This window comes from Amblyraja radiata, chromosome 34 (genome assembly GCF_010909765.2).
Source record: "Amblyraja radiata isolate CabotCenter1 chromosome 34, sAmbRad1.1.pri, whole genome shotgun sequence".
Classification (NCBI taxonomy): Eukaryota; Metazoa; Chordata; class Chondrichthyes; order Rajiformes; family Rajidae; genus Amblyraja; species Amblyraja radiata.
The window spans coordinates 21,330,558-21,348,621 of NC_045989.1; the positions used below are offsets into that span (position 1 = coordinate 21,330,558).

General features: G+C 44.1%; 1 protein-coding gene across 3 annotated transcripts in view; it reads left to right on the plus strand.

Annotated features, from left to right (window-relative positions):
- The window catches only part of atp8b4 (ATPase phospholipid transporting 8B4 (putative)), a 147,774-nt gene that overhangs the window by 39,890 nt on the left and 89,820 nt on the right, over positions 1-18,064 (plus strand). For all 3 annotated transcript variants that reach the window (XM_033050630.1, XM_033050631.1, XM_033050629.1), the window contains exon 3: positions 10,170-10,235. In XM_033050630.1, the coding sequence (XP_032906521.1) occupies positions 10,208-10,235 (28 nt within the window). In that variant the 5' untranslated portion in view covers positions 10,170-10,207. The remainder of the gene's footprint in view (positions 1-10,169; positions 10,236-18,064) is intronic.

Genomic DNA, 18,064 nt, shown 5'->3' on the forward strand with positions numbered 1-18,064 from the left:
AACGTTGCCTATTTCCTTTGCTCAATAGATGCTGCTGCACCCGCTGAGTTCCTCCAGCATTTTTGTGACAATAAAATTCTCTTGACTCTTGAAATTTTCCACCATTTTCTGCTTTCATTTCTGTTGAAGAGCAATCTGAGGACAGATTCTGCGACAGCCTGTTCAACTAGGCCTGGAAACCTATTTTTTTTCCCTGTCTGTTTAGTAAAGGCTCTGTCATGACTTCATGGGCTTATGTAACCTTCAAGGTACATTCCAAGTTTGTTTTGGTTTCGGCATTCCAGAAACCCATTCATACTGAAAGGAAAAATAGCCTTGAGCAGCAGGAGACGGATTCTGAGACCAATTCCTCCTTTAGATTGCAAAATCCAAGCGATTGTTACAGCCACTAACTGTATAATGTTGATGAAAGAGGCAAAGCAATGGAAGCAAGTTGGTACCTGTGTTTTCTCCAGAGACAAGCATGTAATCCTCCCTTTTACTTAGAAGTTTAGTCAAATTATAACCGGTTTGCTTTCAATATTAAACAGACAGACAAAAAATGCTGGAGCAACTCAGCAGATCACAGGAAGCATCTCTGGAGAAAATGAACAGTTGATGTTTCGGGTCGGGTCACATCTTTAGACTGATTGCTCAGGATCAGGTTTGATTCATAACCGTACAGATTTGTAGGTTAATTGGCTTCGGTAAAATTTTAATTTTTTAATAAAAGCTCGAGAAAATCAGGTGCTCACTTCAACATTCAAATGCAAGGTTTCAGAAAGCGTGGGGACTTTTTTAAATGCATTCCAGACTTTATAAATGCTTGTTCATCAAGCACAGTTTAACAGCTTAACAGTCTACCCATTCATTTATCGTGGATTATTGTTGTGACAGGCTGATATTTGCATATGATCACTGGCAGTGACTGGGGAGGGATTATTTTTGGTATCTCATTTTTCTTTTATTGTTGTTGTCTTGTTATATGTTAGCATAAGTTGTTTTTTATTTATTCTTTTCGTCCACTCTGTCTGTAACAAATAGACAACTTTGCACTTTGTTATGTCCTGAAAACGAAATAAAAAAGATTTTGATTAAAGTTTTTTATTTTTTTTAATTTATCCCTGGTGTGTGCCGAATAGCGTTAATGTGCGAGGATCGCTGGTCGGCCTCGGTGGGCTGAAGGGAAGGTTTCCGTGCTGTATCTCTAAAACGAAATCCTGAAATGCCACCTTTCCATTTCCTCCAGAGTTGCTGCCTGATCTGCTGAGTAACTCCAGCAATTTGTGTCTATCTTTGGTATAAACCAGCATCTGCAATTCCTTGTTATTACATCTTAAAAATTGATTTTGTTTTCCCAACATGAAATGCAGTATCGGCCAATGTTATGCACAACTTCATAGATTTGGTTGGACACTCCGATGTTGTGTTGGTGGGAATAGGTGATGGCCTTCATGGCGTAATGTGCCCATTGAGGCAATGTGGGTCATATTGAACTGGGGCCCACTGCCTTCGTCAGTCCACATACAACTGGGTCTTCCCAATGAATGTTCAACATCTCCTCTTGCATTTGGTGTCCCGTTTACCTGATCAGTGTTCAATCCAGCATTGTTATGGGAAGTTCGAGTTTTTCTTCAGCAATTAAATGTCTCATTTATAGACACAGGATAACGTGAATAGCGTTCAGTGCAAGATAAAGTCCAATGCAAAAGTGGCATCCGAATCTGTGGTGTTCCTCCATCTACAGTGCACATCAGAGAAAGTTCAGTGTGGTTTCTGCCTCCATGGCAAGCAGCAATGTAGGTCAGTGTACTAGCAGCTGTGGGAAAAGTGTTGTGGATGCGTATGGCGTGGCGTGGGTGTTAATTTGTGCATCGTTGATCTGCTGCACATGTTGCAGGCACATTTCTGGAATTTTTCACGTGCTTCCCTGCAACGTGAGGTGAGGTGTGGAGTCCATCCCATGTCATGAAGGTCTTTTTACAGGTGATGTGCAGGATTGCAAGGAGGGATGGAACCTGGACTTGCCAAGCGCAGCAATGCCCTCTCCAATAGACAATATGTGCAGGCATAGGCCATTCGGCCCTTCGAGCCAGCACCGCCATTCACTGTGATCATGGCTGATTACCCACAATCACAACCCCGTACCTGCCTTCTCACCATATCCCCTGACTCCGCTATCTTTAAGAACTCTATCTAACTCTCTCTTGAAAGCATCCAGAGAATTGGCCTCCACTAACTTCTGAGGCAGATAATTCCACAGATTCACAACCCTCAGTGTGAAAAAGTTTTTCCTCATCTCCATTCTAAATGGCTTACCCCTTATTCTTAAACTGTGGCCCCTGCTTCTGGACTCCCCCAACATCGGGAACATATTTCCTGCCTCTAGAGTGACCAAACCCTTAATAATCTTATGTGTCTCAATAAGATACCCTCTCATCCTTCTAAATTCCAGAGTATACAAGCCCAGCCGCTCCATTCTATCAACATATGACAGTCCTGCCATCCTGGGAATTAACCTCGTGAACCTACGCTGCACTCCCTCAATAGCAAGAATGTCGTTCCTCAAATTTGGAGACCAAAACTGCACACAATACTCCAGGTGTGGTCTCACTAGGGACAACTGTAGAAGGACCTCTTTGATCCTATACTCAACTCCTCTCGTTATGAAGGCCAACATGCCATTCGCTTTCTTCACTGCCTGTTGTCCACATCTACTTTATCCAGGGCTTTCTTCCAAGGAACCATCAGGCTCTTGAACACTGCATATCCATGAGCCTATTTAAAATCCTCTTCAACCCCTCTATCGCATCTGCCTCCACCACCATCCCACCCAGCGCAACCAGGCACCAGGCACCAACCACCTTCAGTGTAAAAACATGCCCTGCACATCTCCTTTAAACATTGCCCCTTTCACTTTGATGCTATGCGGCAGAAAGTAAGAATTTCATTGTTCTGTTACCGGTACATATGACAATTAAACACTCTTGACTCAGATATGGAATCGGTATAGTAGTAAAAGGGAGGAAATCAAAAAATCCCTTCAGTTCAGGGTTTACAACAATCTTAGAGATTTAATAACAGCACAATAAGAAATGGTAGATTCATTTGAAAGGCAGAGGGGTTATTTTTCATAAGAGAACGAAAGGTAGAAAGGAAAGAAAGGAAAGAAACTGCAGATGCTGGATTCTTGAGCAAAACACAAAGTTCTGGAGGAACTCAGTGGGTCAGGCAGGATCTGTGGAGGAACTGGACAGATGACATTTTGAGTTGAAACCCTTCTGTCTGAAGTGTCGTCCCGACCAAAAATGATGGTGGTTTGTTCTCTTCACAGAAGCTGACTGACCTGCTGAGTTCATCCAGCACTTTGTGTTTTTTTTGCTCAAGATTCTGGCATCTGCAGTTTCTTGTGTTTCCATAGCTACAAAAGTACGCATAGACTCATAGAGTGATACAGCGTGGAAACAGGTCCTTTGGCCCAACTTACCCACACCGGCCAACATGCCCCATCTGTACTAGTCCCACCCTCCTGCGTTTGGCCCATATCCCTCTAAACCTGTCCTATCCATGTACCTGTCTAAATGTTTCTTAAACATTGGGATAATAAGGTCAAGAGCGATTTATTGTAATTTGTCCCAGATTGAACAATGGAATTCTTACTTGCAGCAGCACAGCCGGATATGTAAACATAGTACTCTGTAAACAATATAATAAACGTGAAAAAAAAGTTCAGTGTGTGTGTATATACACACGTACCCACATATATATATACATATATACACATACTTACACATAAAAAAACAAACAAACAATAATAGTGCCTCAACTACCTCCTCCGGCAGCTCATTCCATACTCCCACCACCGTTTGTGTGAAAAAGTGTGCACATTCAGGTACACAATAGAAGATAGACACAAAATACTGGAGTAACTCAGCGGGACAGGCAGCATCTATGGAGAGAAGGTATTCAAAGGGCTTGTTTCCATGCTGTATAGACTCCATGACATTAACACTCCAAATGTAGCCTCACCAACGTCTTGTACAATGCCATGTGTTCCATGTTTTTTGCTAAGGCATCAGTGTCTCTACTTTGCAAACATCCCCAAATTTTTCCAAAATGGTTGGCAGCTAATGAATAACGTGCCTGTACATCCCGTCCGATCTTGCCGGTGGCTCTGCTTCTCATTCCTTGCCCCATCCTGTGGGCAGTTATAAAAAAAAAGCTGGCAACTGGAAATGAAGTCTGAAGAGAGGTGAAAGTATATATGTGGAAATCCAAAAATAAACAGCAGGTTGGTTGGAATCTCAAAATATTTATCTGATCTCTTTCTAAAGTTGTCAACTGTGCTTAATGTTCCATATTCAATTTTCACTTTTTCCTTATAAACCCTGAATTAGCTTGCTGTTTTCTGTAAACAATTGGTGCCATCTCTCATGTTTTGGTGGTAACTTTGTTGGTAATCCATTTGAATAAACGCGTTGGGGAACTGGAGAAGCATCTGGATCACCTCAGGGCCATCCGGGAAAACGAGAGTTTCCTGAAAAAGACCTTCAGTGAGGCTGTCACGCCAAGGATACAGGAAGAGGGTCAGGCAGCATCTCTGGAGAAAATTAACAGGTGACGTTTCGGGTCGGGACCCTTCTTCAGAGCGTCACCTATTCATTTTCTCCAGAGATGCTGCCTGACCTGCTGAGTTTCTCCAGCATTTCGTGGGTATAAACCAGCATCTGCAGTTCTTTTTTATAACATTGAATATGTTCTATAGTGTGTGTTCGTGCATCTAAAAAGCTGCAAGTTGAGAACTTCCGTGAAAAATCGAGTGCAGTGGTAGAATAACTAATGGTGATTCATACATTCATTAATTCATTTAGGGGGGAGGAGTCCATCCTCATGTAAGTACAAATGATCACAGGAAATAGATTTCTGAACAAATTTAACATGGGTATGGAATGGCATGAGTTTTTTTCCACGAGTTTTTTTGGACGTTTTTTGAGTTAATTGATCTGAAAAGACCCAAGGAATCTGGCAGATCGTTGAGACCAATGTGCTTGGTGCAGGTAGTAATGGATGGTGTCATTCAAGTTTGCTTGTGATGCAGCGTTTAGAACGCTCATTAACTCAATTCCCCTTAGAACTGTTGCAAAAACAAAGTGGGAAAAACAAGAGGTTGGGACTGTTTCTACGCTATACTGAGAGGCACATGAAGGTAAGATTCAAACACGACTACTTGTATTTTTCTGCGTTTTTCTACAACGAGGAGTAACGTTCCTGTGAATTTAACATTGTGTCCCATATTGTTTATGTTGTGTTTACCTGTCTCTGCATCCCGACCAAGTCGTTCACTCGCTCCCTCTTTGTCTAAGGCAACATAAATCATAAATAATGAACCCTAAGGCGGAAAAAAATAAATAAATATGTTGCTTGTGTGAAAGAAAACCGGAGCAGCCGGTGAAAACCCACGCGGTCACAGGGAGAACGTACAAACTCCGTACAGACAGCACCCAGCACTCCCCTCTCCCATTGGGCAAAAAGGGTGGAAGTGTGAAAACGCACACCTCCAGATTCAGGGACAGTTTCTTCCCAGTTGTTATCAGGCAACTGAACCATCCTAGCAACAACTAGAGAGCAGTCCTGAACTACTATCCACCTCATTGGAGACCCTCGGACTATCTTTGATTGGACTTTACCAGCTTTATCATGCAATAAACATTATTCACATTGTTCCCTTTAACATGTATCTGTACACTGTGGACGGCTCGATTATAATCGCCTATTGTCTTTCTGCTGACTGGTTAGCACGCAACAAAAGCTTTTTACTGTACCTTGGTACACATGACAATTAACTAAATTAAACGACACTAACTGCAAGAGAATAAGATGGAGCCAGTGAGCGTTCTAAATCTGGTTTTCAACTGTTTGGAAATAAATGAGGCAATATCTACTGCCGTGAGCTCTAGACCTATTAGTGATGTACAGCTATGCATTGTGCTGTACTTCAGTTATTATTACCAAAGTGGTTTCACAGCTGCAGCTGCAGTAGGGAAGTATTTCAGTCTGAGGTTCTTGCAGATGTTGGGATATATCCACCAGTTCCCTTTTCTGGGTCAGCCACTAGCCATTCAGGTGAAACATTCAAAACAGACCGTGGGGGAAGTCACGTTCCAAAAAGCCACTGACCCCACCGTAGTAGGTTTTACTTCCGCAGAGTCTCAAGAATGGTCCCCACCCGAAACGTCACCCATCCACGTTCCCCAGAGATGCTGCCCGACCCGCTGAGTTACTCCAGCACTCTGTGCCTTTTTTCCTATACCAGCATCTGCTTCTACAGGATGTGTGCCCACTGCTTGAGTAAATCAATAACGCTGGCCAGATTAACTGGCGATTCAGCTCATAAGGAAGCATTCAAAGGTAAAGCTGATTATACCTGTGTTAGGGATTACTTGTGTAGGAAGGAACTGCAGATGCTGGTTTAAACTGAAGCTCGACACAAAATGCTGGAGTAACTCAGCGGGACAGGCAGCATCTCTGGAGAGAAGGAATGGGTGACGTTTCGGGTCGAAACTGTTTGAAGAAGGATCTCGACCCGAATCGTCACCCATTCCTTCTCTCCAGAGATGCTGCCTGTCCCGCTGAGTTACTCCAGCATTTTGTGTCTCTCTATGCGAGGGATTATTTGCTGAGCTCTAAGGTAGCAGAATTAGGGGTAGCACGGTGGCGCAGCGGTAGAGTTGCTGCCTCACAGCGCCAGAGACCCGGGTTCGATCCTGCTATCTATACGGAGTTTGTACATTATTCCTGTGAGCTTGTGGGTTTTCTCCGGGTGCTCCGGTTTCCTGGAGTGTGGGGGGAAACCGAACATTCCAAAGACGTGCAAGTTTGCAGGTCAATTGGCTTCTGTAAGTTGCCCCTAGTGGGCCTGTCCCACTTAGGCAACTTCGCAGGAGACTATGCAGTCGCCACATGTTCGCGGGAGGTTGCCGGGGAGTCGCCTTCATGGTCGTGAGGAGTTCCCGTATCCTGGGAACTCGTCGCGGCCTCATTATGGTCGCCGCAAATTTTTCAACATGCTGAAAAATTAGTGCTGAGTAAATGACTAAACGCCACGGAGAGTAGCGAGAATTCTCGTGCCGTAAGTGGGTGGTCAGGAGGTCGAAGTTCTCGTAGGTTCTTGTAGGTGGTAGCCGGTGCTGACCGGTGAATTTCATTGGCTCATTGGGGAAAAAAAATGTAAGCAGTAGTTTTCAGAACCAAGGATAACCGACCGGTAATGTTAATGTCCGTCGAACTTCACAGCCGTGTATCTCTGGCTTCTTAAAAGTTGGCTCCACTCCTTCTCCCTCCTTCTCCCTCCTTCTCCCCCTTCTCCCCCCCCCCCCCCCCCCCCCCCCCCTCACCCCCTTCTCTTTTAAAGGACTTACCGTACACTGTACTTTTAGTTTTCCGTGCTTTAAATTAAAGCGCCAACCTTCCTGTTCATCGTGGTGTGTGTCTGTATCACATTGGCTTTGCACCGTGTGAATTTCACTCAGACAGCGCTCTCCATGCTTGCCTTGCCGCCCGCAGAGCTGCTGAAGGAAGCGATGTGTGTGTGTGTGTGTGTTCCACTCTGATAGTCGTCGTTCCAGTTGTCGGTTTTTCAGGCGACTGCCGGCAACTTGACAATCGCCTGAAAAATCGCGTGAGTGGGACAGGCCCATTAGTGTGTAGGATAGAATTAGTGTATGGTGAGGACATGGTGGGCCGAAAAGCTAGTTTACACGTTGTATCTCTAAATTAAACTAAATAACCCCAATACTAGTGGGGGGAAAAAAACATAGTCCTTAGTGCAACAAAAGATGGTTCGTAGTTGAGGTTAGTGTTGTGTAGTGTTCAAGAACCTGATGGTTGTTGGGAAGAAGCTACTCTTGAACCTGGTAGTCATGGTTTCAGGCTCCTGTACCTCCATCCTGAAGGTAGTAGCAAGATGAGAGCGTGGCCAGGGTGGTGTGGGTCTTTGATGATATTAGCTGCCTTTTTGAGACAGTGCTTCCTATCGATCTCTTTGATGGTGGGGAGGTTAGGGTACCCGTGATGGACTGGGCAGTGGTCACCACTCTCTGCAACATCCATTTCCTGTTTTTGCAATGAATGTTAACATTGATGCACTTCAAAAACACTCTGTCTTAATGCCGCAGTTGTTGTAAAAATGTAAACAGGTCAATTGTTCCGTTTCCGGTCCTGCTGTCAGTTTCAACGCGATGAACCATCACTAGACTTGAATGTCTTTGTATTATTCTGATGCTTGATGCAGTGACTGTTAGAAATGGGTCAGCTAAAACCATCCCTCACATACCACTTAAATAGTCACATTAAAACAAAATATATTTAGAATTACCCAAAGGAAATTCAGTTCAAGCGTCCAGCAGGCAAGAGTAAAACGTTGTTCCATTTAAGAGGCTGCAAATCTTAATTTGATTTTGCTCAATGTTGATTTGAAAATCTCGCAATGTCTTACGTGTCAGGGATTATGTGGAGAAGGCAGGAGAATGGGTCTAGGAGGGAGAGATAGATCAGCCATGATTGAATGGCGGAGTAAACTTGATGGGCCGAATGGCCTAATTCTACTCCTATTCCTTTTGACCTTATGACTTGTGTCTTCAAAAGAAAGTTTATAGGAATGGTTACATTAGGGTTTGTAGAAAGGAACTGCAGATGCTGGTTTAAACCAAAGATCCTATAGCGGAGCAAGATAGACTACTACTGCTAAATGCAATTGGCTGACGTGTAGTACGCAGCGGAGCGGAACGTGGGCCTTTTTTTCATCCATTTCTGTAACCGGACCCGACCCGACCCGACTCGCAGTGTAATCAACGTTGCGGGGGAACAGTTTGTGTTAATAAATTATAATTCTGAAAATGAGAAGAAGATTTTTACCAACGAACTTTTATTTTTACGAGGATGTTTCTGTAACCGGCTTCCGTCTCCGCTACGGGATCTTTGGTGCGGAGACGGAAGCCGGTTACGGAAATGGGGCCGAAAATTACCCATGAACCTGCCCGTGACCGTACTACGTCTTTTTCGTCGAGTGGGCTATCTTGCTCGCTATAGGATCTGTGGTTTAAACTGAAGATAGGCACAAAGTGCTGGAGTAACTCAGCGGGACAGGCAGCATCACATTGGGGTAATTTGCACCAGATTCAATATTAAGAGCTGGAATAGATGTGTGTTAGAGTACACCCAAAACATTCTTCTTTCTTAAGGGCATCAAATGCAATTGTCACTTTACAATATTGTCTGCAAACAAATTATCCTGCAACATGTTGTTTTTGTACTTTGTAGTTTAAGAAAATCCAAAATAGTTAATTTTTTTACAGGTCTATATTGTGCCGTGGGTTGTAAAAATCAAAGCAATTCTCATTTAGTTTAGTTTAGAGATACAGCGCGGAAACAGGCCCTTCGGCTCACCGGGTCCGCGCCGACCAGCGATCCGTGCACACTGACACCATCTTACACACACTAGGGTCAATTTACACTTATAAGCCAATTAAACCTACAAACCTGTACGTCTTTGGAGTGCAGAAGGAAACCGGACACCCGGAAAAAAGCTACACTGTCACGGGGGGAACGTACAAACTCCGTACAGACAGCACCCATAGTCAGGATCGAACGCAGGTCTCTTGTGCTGGACGGCAGCAACACTACCCCAGCGCTACTGTGCCATCCTGAAAGAGAATCTCGGAAATCCTGAACGACAATAGGAACATTAGAATAGGCTGAATAGGCCTCCATCAGTCTGAAAAAGGGTTTCGGCCTGAAACGTAGCCTATTTCCTTCGCTCCATAGATGCTGCCGCACCCGCTGAGTTTCTCCAGCATTTTTGTCTACCTTCGATTTTCCAGCATCTGCACAGTTCCTTCTTGAACATTACAATAGGCTCCTGATTTGCAAGAAAACATATCTACTTTGTAAATAAAATCTGAATACGTTTGTCTTGCATTTGCATTAAGTACCAAGATTGCATACTTTGACCGGTTTTATCTTACTGTGGGATATGCTCAGGTCTTTGTTGTGGACGTCGAAATACAGCTGATGGTACAATTGGTTTATTATTAGATTCCACTTAGGAGCTGCATGTTATCAGAGTTATTGTGTTACTTAATGTCATTGTGACTTGCTGACACTATCTATTTTGCCTTTTTTTCTCTCCCTAGGCCATCGTTTGGGCCCAAATCTGAGGTAACCTGATGCTATGAAGCTGTGGAGGGATAAACTAGTCGGTGAGTGAATCATCTTCTATTGAAATATAAATAAACAGTGGCCATGATCATTTGTTTCGGTCAATTGCTGTGATAAGCATTTGTCTTCAATAAACACCAGTCTCTGGACATGAATTCCTCGCGATTGTTCAAAGCCGTAACAATTCATCAAGGCTTTATGTCTCGGACACCAAAAGCCTTGTGTGACCCTGGTTTATTATGGTCCTGGACAGGCTGCTTTTAACGACACACCATGTTGCAGCCAGAGATAAAGGGGGTCGTACATTTTGCCATAAAGATTACTGTTCCGTGTGATAACTGGAGATGCAGTTAAGCCTTTCTCCCTCATCGTCGGTCTCTGACGTGCTGCCTTTCCATTCCACTCCAGCGAGCCGTGGAGTGACTTCAGGGAACACTTTCAATGCTGTTTCATAGCAACCTTGTCATTTGTTGGTTGTGGTTGGTGGATTCTTCAGTGGAGACTGTTTGTTGCCTTTGCAAGGAAAGGTGCCTCTGATGCTTTTACTAATGTGCTTCCTAAAGGTCCGTGTGAAGCCTGCAGGTAGACGATGGCTTTATCATTCAAATGTTGCTGTTCCTGCCTTGTGGAAATATTAATATGTGTGTTATTCTTGCCATAGAGGGAGTACAGAGAAGGTTCACCAGACTGATTCCTGGGATGGCAGGACTTTCATATGAAGAAAGACTGGATAGACTCGGCTTGTACTCGCTAGAATTTAGAAGGTTGAGGGGGAAATTTATAGAGACTTACAAAATTCTTAAGGGGTTGGACAGGCAAGATGCAGGAAGATTATTCCCGATGTTGGGGAAGGCCAGAACAAGGGGTCACAGTTTAGGGATAAGAGGGAAGTCTTTTGGGACCGAGATGAGAAAATCATTTTTTACACAGAGAGTGGCGAATCTCTGGAATTCTCTGCCACAGAAGGTAGTTGAGGCCAGTTCATTGGCTATATTTAAGAGGGAGTTAGATGTGGTCCTTGTGGCTAAAGGGATCAGGGGGTATGGAGAGGAAGCAGGTATTGGAAACTGAGTTAGACGATCAGCCATGATCATATTGAATGGTGGTGCAGGCTCGAAGGGCCGAATGGCCTCTACTCCTGCACCTATTTTCTATGTTTCTATGTTTGGTGAATTACAGTGCTGTATCTGGTTAAGTGGGTAGGAAGGAACTGCAGATTCTTGTTTACACCAACAGGGTTAGCCCTGAACTACTATCTCCCTCGTTGGAGACCTTTGGACAATCTTTGATCGAAGTTTACTGGCTTTACCAGTTCAGTTCAGTTCAGTTTATTGTCACGTACACCGAGGCAAGGTGAAAAGCTTTTGTTGCGTGCTAACCAGTCAGCGGAAAGACAATACATGATTACCTTGCACTAAGCGTTATTCACATTATTCCCTTTATCACGTATCTGTACACTGTGGACGGCTCGATTGTAATCGTGTCTTGTCTTTCCGCTGACTGGTCAGCACGCAACAACAGCTTTTCACTGTACCTTGGTACACGCGTCAATAAACTAAACTAAACCAAAGATAGACACAAAATGCTGGAGTAACTCAGCAGGTCTGAAGAAGGGTTCCGACCCAAAACGTCACATATTCCTTTTCTCCAGAGATGCTACCTGACCCGCTGAGTTACTCCAGTGTTTTGTGTCTAACTTAAGTCTAATAATGTTGTTTGATGGATGTCACACACCTCAGGTGAAACCTAACTCGTACATGTCTGGTGATTTCATCCTGCCATTGTGCAGGCAATGCTATTTTTAGATTTGGGTTCATTATTGTCACGTGTGCCAAGGTGCAGTGACAAGCTTTGTATTGCCTGCTATCCAAATAGATCAAATAATATTATACATCCATGCAATCAAGGCAAGTATAATGGATGGAGCAAAAGGGAAGATACAGAGGGCAGGATATAGTTCTCAGTATTGTAGCTCATCAGTTTCATTGACAATGTCCGCAATGGGGTAGAGGTGAATCGGACAATACCCTAGATTATAGAAGGACTGTTTAAATCCTGATAACAGTGGGGAAGAAGCTGTTCCTGAGTGTGGTGGTGCGTGCTTTCAAGCTTCTGTACCTTCTGCTGGATGGGAGCAGGGAAAAGATGGAATGACTGGAGTGGTTCAGGTATTTGAGACAGTGTCAATGTTTTCGTATCTATATTATCTAGATACTGAAATAGTAAATAGTTCAGTTGTAATAAGTTGACATATTTTGGGACCCCTCTGGTTCCCCATGGCTTTTGCACTTAGCTGTTTTGTTTTTAATGTTGTTATTTGTTTAAAAAAAAACAATGTTAGAATATTGAAGATGATTTATGCTACCACAATGTTGTCTGGATTAGACGGTATCAGCTATAGGGAGAGTTTTGACAAACTTGGACTGTTATCCCTGAAGTGTCAGAGGCCATCGGGAGACCTGATAAAACGACATAACACTGTGAGAGGCATATATTGGGTGTTAATGTCAAAGACTCGAGGGCATAGCTTTAAGGTGAAGGAGGCCAAGTTTAAAAGAGGTGAGCGGAACAACATCTTTTGACACAGAGAGTGATGATTGTATGAAATGTATCGCCAGGGGTGAGATATCATAGGAGCATTTAAGAGGCTTTTAGATCGTCAAGTCAAGAGAGTTTTATTGTCATGTGTCCCAGATAGGACAATTAAATTCTTAAGGGCCTGTCCCACGCCGATTTTTTTCGACCACTGCCGGCATCATTGACTGACGTATCAGGACACCGAAAAATGCGTGATGCGGCATGATGACGTGTTTTTTCAGATGTCGCACCATTTGTTTTGTCGCCGCTGGATTTCGAAATGTTCAGAATCTTTTGACGACACTGATATGACGCCGGCAGTCGCCGAAAAAATCTCCAATTGGGACAGGCCCTTTAATTGCTGCAGCTATTCAAAATATGAAAAAATAATTCAAAAGGCAAGATAAAAGTTCAGTGTGTCTATTGACCATAGACCATATATACACAATAAATAAACAGATATAGTGCAATAATAATAATAATAATAATAATAATAGACTACTATTGTTCAGAGCTTATTTGATGTTGTGTTTAATAGCCTGATGGCTGTGGGGATGAACCTGGGTGTTACAGATTTCAGGCTCCTGTACCTTCTTCCCGATGGCAACAGTGAAATGAGTGTGTGGCCAGGATGGTGTGGGCCTTTGATGATGTTGGCAGCCTTTTTGAGGCAGCGACTGCGATAGATCCCTTCGATGATGAGGAGGTCAGAGCCGGTGATGGACTGGGCAGTGGCTATGTGGGGAATGGAGGGATATGGACCATGCACGGGCAGATGAGATCAGTTTAGCTTGGCATTGAATTTGGCACAGACATTGTGGGCCGATGGGCCTGTTCTTGTGCTGCACTGGTCTATAGCGGGTAAGGCAGCATCTATAGAGAGAAGGAATTGGCGACATTTCTGCCTCACCCGCTGAGTTACTCCAGCATTTTGTGTCTACTTTCGATTTTACCAGCATCTGCAGTTCTTTTTTTAAACAAACTGTACTGGTCTATGATCTAAGTACTAGTTTATCTGGGAGTGTTTCCACAATCCTACTGTTCAAAGATATTAAAATGCGATTGGGACTAATGTTATTCTGTTAGAATAATTATTGCAGTATCGTCATCAAGGTCTATAATAATCCAGAAATTAGATTTTATAGATCGGGTGTATTAAGCAGGATTCCAGTAGGAATACTTTTTCCTGATCATAGCAACCTGCTGGAGATATGATTTCAAATCCCACAAAGGCTGGTGAAGAATTTTAATTCAGTTAATTGAATAATATGAATTATTTTTAAAAGTTTGAACAAATAGGTGGTGGAGCTGTGACCTCATGTACCCTGGCCACTCCCTCTTCACCCCTCTCCCATCGGGCAAAAGGTATAGAAGTGTGAAAACGCACACCTCCAGATTCAGGGACTGTTTCTTCCCACCTGTTATCAGGCATCTGAACCATCCTACCATAAATAGAGTAGTCCTGAACTACTATCTACCACATTGGAGACCCCCGAACTATCATTGCTGGCTTTATCTTGCACTAAACATTATTCCCTCATCATGTATCTGCACACTGTGTGGGCGCGCAACAAAAGCTTTTCACTGTACAGGTGCCAATAAACTAAACTGGACTGAACTGAACCAGGGATCTGTGCTCGATCCTGACGAGTGGTTCGGGTTGGCAACTTTCTCACTCCCAAATAAGGGACAAATGGTCAAATTAAGGGATGAATTGAGTGAATGATGAGTTGGCCCGGGTGCTGGACTGCACACAAAGCCCAGCCGGCGGGCCAGCTGAGGAGTTTTGGCAGTCCGGCACCCCATCCAACTCATGAACTGATGATTGGCCCCATGAGAAGGAGGGGTGGTGGTGGTGTCGGCGGTAAGCGAAGGTCCGAAGGTCGGACAGCTGGCCGGGCTGCCGACCGACGGGGCCATGGGTGAGGCACTGCTGCTGCACTCCATGGGCTGCATGGGCTGTCGGGACGGGTGAGGCGGGGCCGGACGTGGCACTCTGACCCGACAATCCCCTCGACCCGAGGAGTAGCAGTCAAATATGGGACAAGGGCGGTCCAGTATGGGATAAACCAATTTAGCCCAATATACGGGATGTCCCGGCTAATACGGGACAGTTGGCAACCCTACTAGTCATCATCTCCTTCCTAAACGAACATCCGTTATTTCTGCGGCTATGACCTCTAATCCTAGACTCTCCCACTAGCCATCCTCTCCACATCCACTCCTATCACTATTCTGTACGTTTCAATGAGGTCCCCCCTCATTCTTCTAAACTCCAGCAAGTACAGGCCCGGTGCTGACAAATGTTCGTCATAGGTTAACCTACTCATTCCTGAGAACTTGTCATGTCATGCAGCATTAGCGGCAGTTCCTGTTTCTCCTTAGCCATCCATTCCATTCTTCTGAATCTTTTCTGCACTCTTTCCAGCTTAATATATCCTTTCTATAGCTGGGCACACTATCGACTCACAGATTTTATCCATTATATTCTCCTGCAGTGAGTAACTGGCCAGGAATAGTACTTAAAATTGTTAGCATATCTTGGTTGGAAGTCATTGGATTCGGTCAACTTTTGTTCACTGATTCTCACTTCAGTCACTTTTTATTGATATGTCACCACATTAAAACACCTTTTGAAAACCCGCATGTGTAATTAAATGATTTAAAATCATACTCAAGGCAATATTTACCATACATGTTGCAATTTGTCTTTGATTATAACTCTGCTTTATCCACCCTGTTGTGAAAGTGATTTCTTTGCTTTCCTGCTGGGAATGTTTGGATGCGTGATGCATTTGTGAAATTCCTTTGCCCCATATCTTAAGAGGCCTTCAACTATTCAAATTGTTCTGGAGTTGAGGCAAGAGTGACCCCGATTTAATTTAATTTAATGATCCGAACTCCTTCAAAAACAAATGACCTATCAAAGTCCAAATTGTAAAACTTTGGAAAAGTTGCATTGCTTGAGAAAACTAGGCTTTGAATATTTATTTCGCTGACTGATCTTTCAGTTTGTTATGAGCTTGAGATGAAGTTCTATTGAAGTTCTATGAAGTTTTCGGAAGGTTTGTTAAATTGAAACCACATCTGTTCTTACAGGTGTGCATAACATCAGTCATGGACTCTCTTAAATTAATTATTTTCAAGGGTGGCACGGTGGCGCAGCGGTAGAGTTGCTGCCTTACGCTGCCAGAGACTCGGGTTTGATCCTGACCACGAATGCTGTCTGTGCAGAGTTTGTACGTTCTCCCTGTGACCACGTGAGTCCTCTGGTTTCCTCCCACACTCAAAAGACGTGCAGGTTTGTAGGTTAATTGGCTTCAGTAAAATTGTTTCTGGTGTGTAGGATAGTGTTAGTGTATGGGGTGATCGCTGGTTGGCACAGACTCAGGGGGGTGGGGGGGGGGGGGGGGGGGGGGGGGGGGGCTGAAGAGCCTGTATCTCAAAAGTCTAATGTCTAAACAGAAGTGAGAGAAATTATCTCTGAGGCCCCGGCAACTTTTAATTTCCCTCTAAGGTAGATCATCTAATCATTAGGGTGGCACAATGGTGCAGGTAGGCCGATCCACTGCCTTACAGCGCCGGTGACCCAGGTTCAATCCTGACCTCGGGTGTTGTCTGCGTTGAGTTTGCACGTTATCCTTGTGTCCGCAGGTGCTCCAGTTTCCTCCCTAAACGTGGTGAGTTAGCAGGTTAATTGACTTCAGTAAAATTGTCGCTACTTTGCCTTGGGAGTGGATGTGAAAATGGAGTTACGTAGAACTAGTGTGAATGGGTGATCGATGGTCGGTGTGGACTCGGTGGTCCGAGACTGCCCTCGCTGTATCTCCAAAAGTAAAACTAAAAACTAAAATCATTCCAAAGAGAGACAATTATAAAATGCTTTTCAGAGGATTGCGTCATCCAGACTTTCCAACAAGTGAGGTGTTTCTGAAGTGTGGTAACATCCAGTCCCTACACACCAAGGGCGATTTACAGAATCTAATTAACCTACAAGCCCGTAAGGCTTTGATATGTGGGAGGAATAGTGAAAGGCTTGGATAGAGTGAATGTGGAAGGGATGTTTCCACTGGTGGGATAATCTAGGACTAGAGGTCATAGTCTCAGAATTAAAGGATGTTCTTTTCGGAACATTTTTAGCGGGGTGAATCTGTGGAATTCTTTGCCACAGAAGGCTGTGGAGGCCAAGACAGTTGGTATTTTTAAGGTAGAGATAGATAGGTTCTTGATTTGTACGGGTGTCAGAGGTTATGGGGAGAATGCAGGAGAATGGGGTTAGGAGGCAGAGATAGAAATATAGAAACATAGAAAATAGGTGCAGGAGTAGGCCATTCGGCCCTTCGAGCCTGCACCGCCATTCAATATGATCATGGCTGATCATCCAACTCAGTATCCCGTACCTGCCTTCTCTCCATACCCCCTGATCCCTTTAGCCACAAGGGCCACATCTAACTCCCTCTTAAATATAGCCAATGAACTGGCCTCAACTACCTTCTGTGGCAGAGAGTTCCAGAGATTCACCACTCTCTGTGTGAAAAATGTTTTTCTCATCTCGGTCCTAAAGGATTTCCCCCTTATCCTTAAGCTGTGACCCCTTGTCCTGGACTTCCCCAACATTGGGAACAATCTTCCTGCATCTAGCCTGCATCTAGATCAGCCATGATTGAATAGCGGAGTTGGCTTGATGGGCCGAATGGGCCGAATGGTGACGGTCACTTGAAGAGCGTAGAAACTCCGTAGAGACAGCACCTGAGGTCAGGATCGAACCGCGGTCGGCAGCATTGTGAGACAACAACTCCACCAGCTGCCGCCCTCAATACTTTGTCCTTCCCTTTCTTTTGGGTTTTAATCTTTCAACTATCATTTTAGCAAGAGGGGTTTTAACTACTACTTAGCAAGAGGAGACAGGAACAGTCATACCCATCATATCATGGCTGATATGTTCCCATCACAGTTTCCATCATATCATGGCTGATTCCATCATGGACTCACCACTGCTATCTTGTGCTTTCCCCTTTTCCCGTGACTTCCCTGAATAGAGTCATAAAGTGATGCAACGTGGAAACGGGCCCTTTGGCCCAACCAGCCAACATCAAACTGCACAATCCTCCCCCCTTTTGTCGTGGGGTAGACTGACTCCCCCCGCCCCAATCATTACACATCCCCAATCCTTTCCACTCCCCCTCTTTAATTTCATGTATCTTGTGTTTTTATGACAGTCGGCAGATCAATTTTCCCTCCTGGGATAAATAAAGTTCTATTGTATCGTATTGTATGTCCCAGCTACACTAGT